Here is a 7,955-nt window from a genome sequence, read left to right as displayed (position 1 = left end):
ATAACCCAAAAAAAGTGGAAATCAGCCAGTGTGGCCTGCTTATGGTAAAACCTACTTTAATAAATTCAACTTCATTTTCAGAACTTTTACCTTGAAGGAAGAAGTTGTCACGATACAGTCGTAATAAGTGCAAGTTCCCACAAAAACAAATTCTGGTCACCTTTGCAGCCAACAATGTTTTCATTCACACTTTATATCTGGTAAAATTATTAGCATTAAATACAAAAACAGCATTCAGTTGCTAATTTCCCAAATAGAATAGGCTTAAGTGTGATACGTTTTACTGCTGTGCATTATAACTTGACCACAAAACGCACATGATCTGAAAAAGCTAAGGTTTTAAGTTACCTGAATTTTTACTCAAAAAGGTTAAATCAGTCTGCCTAATAAACCTAATTAGTTTTCAACGAAAAACAGCATGTCTGCTACAATGAAACGTACACCATGTAATTTGGTAATACAGCTTGTTTGCTTTGTAATTAGCAAGACTTGAAGCAGCTAGCCACTTATAAGACAGTATATATTGCAGCTACACAGATGTTTAAAAATGTAGTTTGTGCAAATTGAAATAACTGGCATTTTACAAAATGACTGGTGAAACTCATCCCTGATCACCAAAATACCTTACAGTACTTTAAAGGAAGCAGTGCCTCCTGGGAATTTATTTATAATTCTATACAGTACTAGAATTTTCAATTTAGCCACTTTTTTTAAAAAGTACTGCAAATAAAACACTAAAATGCATTAATTGCATTTGTAGAGAACTAATTATGAATCATGCAAATAGGTAGTTAAATTAACATTTTGTTCGGCATTCTAAATAAATGAGGCCACTCACAGATATGCCACAGAGCCATTTATTATTGTCCCACTACATGTTTGTGAAGCAACAGTTTGCCAAGCCATGTTACTGAAGGTCAAGCAGGAGCCACTCTGCCGCTTAGTTCCCAAAAACTGCACACAGCACACACCACAACAGCTCAAACACTGCAGACAACGAAGCCTTGCAGTCAAGGAAACCGCATCGACAAAGCCTTAACTACTCTGGAGCTGGAATCACGATCTTTAGCTTGCCCTAGCAGGCAGCACAAGTCTACAGTCATGCCTGCTGCAATGTCAAATGCGTAACTGCACAGGACGAAAAGGGATAGGGGAATCTAATACTTTAATCAAGGGGAACCCCCCCCCCCAGCCTACAACACCCCCCCCAAACCCACCAATCCCTCTACCCAAGACTGGCCTATTTTACTTGCCGAAAGCATTTGAATATTACTTGAATGCACATTTTTAAATATTTAAAAAACCATTACAGACCATTAATGACCAAATATATGCTCTGTGTAACAAAGAGAATAACACAAAACAGACCAATTGACTGTCTTCTTACAGTGTTTAACTAATTTTATTGTTTTAATTTTACCATCACAAACAACAAATCCACTTAGTAAAATGAATGCACTGCAGGATATCAGAAACAGGCTAACTTTTTTTTTTATTTTTAAACAAAATATTTAAGGAAATTCCCACATTTAATCAAATGAAAAAAAACTGCTAAGGCAAAAGATCGTGTATACTGTTACATGCAGAGAATAACTTTTTGGGGAATGTCTCACCATTCATCAAGTAGCTACGGCCTACTGTGGCGAGAAAAGCAGAGCACTTAAACTGGATGTTGTACAGTGTAAGCACGTAAAGTTAAATCGTAATTGGCTACATCCTACTGCCTAAATGTGATGTGTACAGTAGTTGTTACAGGTGGCAGTGATTTACCCACACATAGTGAATTGCCGACTTTTTTAATGGGGTGGACATAGTGAATAACACTTGTATGCAGTAGCTAACAGAGGAAGTGATTAAACCATTTAAATATGCAAAAAAGAAAAATATTTGCCAGAACCATGAATATTCAACACTAGAATTCATCAACAAAGCCAATCTTACTCAAGGTGTGCCAAGTAATGTTGAAGTTTATAAATTGACATGCTTGTGTATAAATTGAGCTAATGTGCAAGATGCATTATCACAAAACAACGAACAGGGGACTCCATTCCAAGCTAGATCTTTTCTTAAATCAAGATGGTTTTTTTTGGCCAACATTGTATGCACACCTGGAAAACCAGGAGACATTTTACCAATTGACAATGCTTCGAATGTAGCTAAAAATCAAATTTATCTTTGCCAGGTATTTTTTTTCACTTTTTTTAGCTTGTGGAATGACTGTTGCATCTAACAGCTGGTGAAAGGAACAAAAAAAATGTTGACAATACCACCAAGCAGAGGAATGTGGGTTGCCTGTAAATGGCTGGTGAAATCCTGTGTGCCCCTCACAACCCCCGTTAAGCCCCTGCGTGGTAGTGACAGTGAAGTGTGAGACTGCCCTGCCTAATTATTCTTCTCCTCCTCCGGCTCGTCATCCTGCTGCCGGTCGCTGGTCCACAGCGTGAGGTTGTCGCGCAGAAGCTGCATGATGAGCGTGGAGTCCTTGTAGGAATCTTCGTTGAGGGAATCAAGCTCGGCGATGGAGTCGTCGAAGGCCGTCTTGGCCAGCTCGCAGGCTTGCTCAGGCGCGTTCTGGATCTCATAGTAAAAGACGGAGAAGTTGAGGGCCAGACCCAGGCGGATGGGATGCGTGGGCTGCATATGCTCCTTGCAGATCTCATAGGCCTCCTTGTAGGCCTTCTCGGAGTTGAGGACAACACCATCACGCTTGTCACCCGCCGCCACTTCCGCAAGGTAGCGGAAGTAGTCGCCTTTCATTTTCAGGTAGAAGACCTTACTTTCTTGCTGGGAATCATCACAACTCTTCACGAGAAACTTGTCCAACAGGTCAAGAACATCCTAATAAAAAACATAAGCCCAAAGGTCAAAGATGAATTGGCAGTACAATTACATGATCATTAATACCCACATCCAGTGTTGTATTGCACCGAACATACATGGGAGACCTATATGCTCCTAAAATGGTTAAAATTTCCATAAACAAATATACAAGCGATCATAAACTAAACCAGCATTTCTGCAATGTAAATTTTTTTTCCAATTCAAAATAATGCTTTGTAAAATGTATACATTTGATTGCAGAAGCATCTACAACCATTGTACATTTTTCCACAAAATAAAAATGCCTTCCAAAATTAAGCCATTTCTCATGAATTTCCCCAACTATGCGGCAAATCTGTATTCGTTATTAGAATGTAAGCAGATTATTTTCTTGGCAATTATCCCACAAAAATAATGCCCGAACGAAGGCAAGTTCAGACATTGCACAGTACCCCACCACACAATGGACATAGCAATCAATGCCTAGATCTTATGTGTTTTAACAGGTACAAGTCTGAGCGCTGCGGTCAAAAAAGTTTCCCTCACCTGGCAAACGGTCTCCAGCTCCTTCTCTACCTTCTCGCGGTAAGCTTTCACCATGGCCTGCTTCTTCTCGCTCCCATCACCGGCCGTCTTTTGCTCGATACTGGAGATGACACGCCAGGCCGAGCGCCGCGCTCCCACCACGTTCTTGTAGGCCACGGACAACAGGTTCCGCTCCTCGTTGGACAGCGGCTCATTGAGCTCGGTCACCTGGAGGGCACATGGGTGGGCAAGCAAATCCATTTAATAACGCATTCAACGTGTAATATAACTAAAAGCCGTATCTGTAAACTAGTAGCCCTGATTAATAAAAAAGTGACATGTGAAATACTCAATACTACCTTACTGGAACACCACGAATAGACCACAATCCTATACTCTTAAGCCAGTATTATACATATCCTCACAAATTTGTTTAGCACAGCGATGATTAAAAGCTGATGTGTTTTACACTATTTTGGTTGCAGTATTAGCGACTTTATTAATAGTCCACCACTTAAGAGCCCACCTCCAAAAAACATTCTCGTTAAACTAAAGCTCAACACTAGCATACCACAACCGCCACTTGTGCAACAAATCAGGGCACTTTCGGCCATTTCACAAAGGCGTGTCAAAAACTGCATCACCAAGGGGGGGCAAGGGTCTCTTGCAAAGAGCACATTTTATTACCAAACCCATAAGTACAATGGAGGGTTAGCATCGCCGGAAACATCACAGCGACATCGCGAAACGACAAAAGGGTTTATCCACAATGCAAAATGTATTTCCCCTTTAAAACGAGAGGACGGTTATTTGGCGACACGAGGTGATCGATATCCCATTAGTATTACCACGCTCCACTACCTGCGGTGACAATTGCTGCGTGCAATAAACGGCTCAACTTCCCTTTGGTGGATTATATTTTCACACAAACGACAACCGTGTGACACGTGCCTGCACGACCAATTAGAATGTAAGTTTCCGTGGGCATGTCGGGTTTGCTGCGATATTTCCACTTTTTGCAATTTAGCATAACGCCCGGGAGGCATGTAATTGTAGCCATGCCTGTGCAACCACCAAATATGCAGGGACCGCAAACCTAAAAAGGGAAAACCAAGCGGGCCATATGTACTAAACAGCGGTCTCATTAGTCTGTCTGCAGCTGTGCAGCTTGGTATCGAGGGCCATGCCCGCCATTGCATCAGCTCATTTGGCTTAACGTGTTACCACCACCAGCAGCATATCCCATCGGAACAGGAAGGCAGAGTGACAAAAAACGACCCAATATCGCACGGGGCAATCGTAATAAGCCGCCCCTTTAAAAGGGACGTACATTAAACAGCACTTGGGGTGGCGGGCGATGATAAACCATTCCAACAAATCAGTGTTAAACGTACAAATGTGGGATTTTTGTCCCCCATAATTCGCAGGCTTTCCCTCCTCCTGATGTTATCGGGTCTTTAAGGTCTTTCCCCGTCGCGACCAACAATCTCGAGAACGAACGAGAGGGAGTGAGGGCGCCATTTGCGGGAGGACGTCCCCGCAGACATCGGGCGGGGCAGGGATCCAACCTCCGCCTCCGTGCACAGCGGCACATGGCCGATGGCACCAAAAACCATGCCAAAAGCCTTGACACCCACACCCATCTACACACAAAACACGAGCTTCCTCGTCGTGTGCGGAGCGCCTCCCAATCCGTAAGACCACGGTCGCATTTGCACGAAAGGCTGAGACCGCGTGTAACAAACAAACCTCAGTGTCCTGTGGATTTGTGCAACAAAAAATTCGTGGGATTGGTGGTGGTGGAAATGAGGCACCCACCCACAAACCCACGTGTGTGTGCAGTAACCTCGGCATGTAGAGCTAAAACAACGTTTAAATCATCCCCCTCCATCGCTATTACCCCACCAATCAGACAAAACCCTCTAATTATGTTATGAAGGACGCGAGGCAACGCTACTTAGCGAGATGACGAGGAAGTTGAATAATGGAGGCCGCCCGCCCGCTCGCCATTTACAGCCACCGCGCCTCGTCTGCCAAACCCGTCGCGCGACGACGAAAGCCGTTTAAAATGCGGGTCTCGACACACAACAACAACAAAAATTCGGGGCGATAAAAAAAACGGCGACCAACGGCCTCAAGCAAACAACCAACAAACAAAACGAACGCGGCCCGAGGTTTACACCAAACTCGAGGCGAAAGGCGGCGCCGCCGCCTCCATTGTTGCCAATGGAGGCGACAACGCCCAGGCGACGACGGCTGTTGCTGTGGTCGTCGTGGTGTTGGTCGTGGCGGCAACGACTCCACCTTTTAAAAGGACAGAGAGCGTCGTCGTCGTCCTTACGAAACAAACACGGCCACGAAACGACGGCCACCAAAAAAAACGACGACAGTCGCAACACCGCGGGGCGAAAACCGGAGATGTGAACATCTTCCATTCGCCACGTTTGATCGAGAAGAACACCTCAACAACAACAACCTTCTCCTCTACCACAACACCAACACCACCCCAACACGGGAGACACTCACCGCCTTCATCGCGGCCGCCATGTCATCGTAGCGCTCCGCCTGCTCGGCAAGTCGGGCCTTCTGCACCAGCAGCTCACGGTCGGCCATCTTACGCGTCTTGCTTTATTTTATTATTTTCGTTTAAATCGCTAAGGGTAATTTTTTTTAAGGGGGGTTTTTGTTACCTCCTCGGAGAAAAAAAAACAACTTTAGGATGTAATTACTCGAGCCTTCACCGATGATCGTTAACGGTTGTCTAAATTTGTTTCTCTGTCTAATCTCTCGCAACTGTCGAGCTATAAACTCCTGCAGACGATTGCGGTACGCGGCTGGTCGCTGGAGAGGAAGAGGGGAGCGCGGCGCGCGCGTTCAGACTCCGCTGGCGCGAGCGCAGGGCACGAGCCACGGGAAATAGCGACCACGCCCCTATCGACTGACCACGCCCCCTTTCCACCGTGGCCACGCCCACTATCGACTGACCACGCCCACTATTCAACACGGCCGCGCCCACTATTCAACGTGGCCCCGCCCACTATCCACCCCATCCACCGCAGCCCCGCCCCCATCCACCGCTACCCCGCCCCTTGAGCATGCGCACAAAGCGTCGTCCCCCGATCCTATCCCCCCCTACCTCATAACCCCCCCCCTCCCCCAGCGAGCCCCTCCTCCGATGCGCTTTCCGCCCTCGGGGCCCCGCTTGAACGCGCATGCGCAATGGTTACGCCCTCGGTCAACGGGTTCCCTCCCTCCCTCTCCCTCCGTCTACCAACCCCACCCCCCACACCAGCCCCGCCCTCTATGCGCTTTCTGTTGAGGGGCCCCCACCCCCTCCTCACCATCCCCCGGAGCGGATGGGCAACGTCGGCGCAACACGATTGGCTCACGACGATTTTGGTCACGTGAGCGTTGAGGGCTCAGCCCTCATTGGTTATGGCGACATTGAGCGGGAATGGTAAAGTGTTGGTGGGGGGGGGAAGCCGAGTCAGGATTTGGACGCCGGCGGCTCTCATTGGTCGTCGCCGGTCACGTGCGGGGGGTGGGGAGCTCCGGAACGCGCGCGCGCCGGAGGGGCCGCCACACCCCCCCCCCCGCGCTTTGCTTGCCGCAATGAAGGGGCTGCAGCTACGCGAGCCGCGATTGGCTGGTCGCGAGGCACGTGACTTGTTCCCGTGAGAAGCGTTGCGGGTGAATGCGGGGGTGGGGGCGGATGTTGGGCGTGTGTGAGGGGGGGGTAAGCAGCGGTGGTCGTCACGCCGACCAATGGGAACGTGTCGGATACGGGGGCACGTGACTCGCGCGGGGATCGTTAGAGGCGGGGTGTGGTGACGTCACCACCAGGACGAGCTTACCACGCCACGCAAGGGCGCACGTGGGTGGAGTGGTGGTGGTGGAGTGGTAGTGGTGGTTGGTGGTGGGGGGATGGTGATTGGTGGGGTGGTGGTTGGTGGGGTGGTGGTTGGTGGGGTGGTGGTTGGTGGGGTGGTTGGTGGTGGTGTGGTGGGTTGCTGGTGGTGGTTGGGGGTGGTGGTTGGTGGTGGGGTGGTGGTTGGTGGGGTGGTGGTTGGTGGGGGTGGTGGTTGGTGGGGGTGGTGGTTGGTGGGGTTGGTGGGGGTGGTGGTTGGTGGCGGCGGCACCGCTGGGTTAAAGGCGCGGTGCTCCGGGCGGTGTGGGGCATGAAGACGATTGATGAATGCCGCATGACGTCCTCGTTACCCCCCCCCAAAGCATAAACGAATCGTTGCATGGCGCGAAAACTACTACGGGACTTAGAGCAGTGTAGTAACAGTGTCTCTACATTGAGGACAACAACGTAGATTAAAGGTGGCATTGTAGAGAGTAAGGACAAGCGCTGACGGTGGTCACGTATAATTATATCCCGATGAATGAGGTTAATAGGATTGTGAGTTAAATTGGTGAAGTTGGGACAGTAGTACCAATGTGTGATGCAGTGAGCTGTGGGCAATTATTAGGAACTAAATCCTTTAAAATAGCGACAACTGCCATGATACATTTGCTCACGAATACTATTGTGAACAAAGGACAATGTAGAGGCCACCTAACCACTAGATCAAGTAAGTTTTACCAGCATCGACCGCATGACAATG

General features: G+C 48.1%; 1 protein-coding gene across 1 annotated transcript; it reads right to left on the bottom strand.

The window, feature by feature from the left end:
* Window positions 1-843: 843 nt before the first annotated feature.
* LOC144719453 (14-3-3 protein gamma-A-like) lies at window positions 844-6,318 on the bottom strand. Its single transcript, XM_078595380.1, has 3 exons — window positions 5,872-6,318; window positions 3,367-3,573; window positions 844-2,838 (listed from the first exon to the last, which is right to left on the bottom strand). Exons 1-3 carry the CDS (start codon window positions 5,956-5,958, stop codon window positions 2,383-2,385), a joined length of 750 nt encoding a protein of 249 aa, XP_078451506.1. The 5' UTR covers window positions 5,959-6,318; the 3' UTR covers window positions 844-2,382.
* Window positions 6,319-7,955: the final 1,637 nt, after the last annotated feature.

The sequence above is a fragment of the Lampetra planeri genome, chromosome 6 (assembly GCF_965212315.1).
Source record: "Lampetra planeri chromosome 6, kcLamPlan1.2.h2, whole genome shotgun sequence".
NCBI lineage: Eukaryota > Metazoa > Chordata > Hyperoartia > Petromyzontiformes > Petromyzontidae > Lampetra > Lampetra planeri.
The sequence above is the reverse complement of the archived record's forward strand: the minus strand, read 5'-3'. Positions and strand labels throughout refer to the sequence as shown.

What these genes read in the sequence shown, in the direction of transcription:
- LOC144719453 (XM_078595380.1), bottom strand. Translation starts at nt 5,958, where the DNA reads ATGGCCGACCGTGAGCTGCTGGTGCAGAAGGCCCGACTTGCCGAGCAG. An exon ending in TGGCGGCCGCGATGAAGGCG is followed by an intron (nt 3,574 to 5,871) that starts GTGAGTGTCTCC and finishes TGTGCCCTCCAG; the next exon opens with GTGACCGAGCTCAATGAGCC. An exon ending in AGCTGGAGACCGTTTGCCAG is followed by an intron (nt 2,839 to 3,366) that starts GTGAGGGAAACT and finishes GTTTTTTATTAG; the next exon opens with GATGTTCTTGACCTGTTGGA.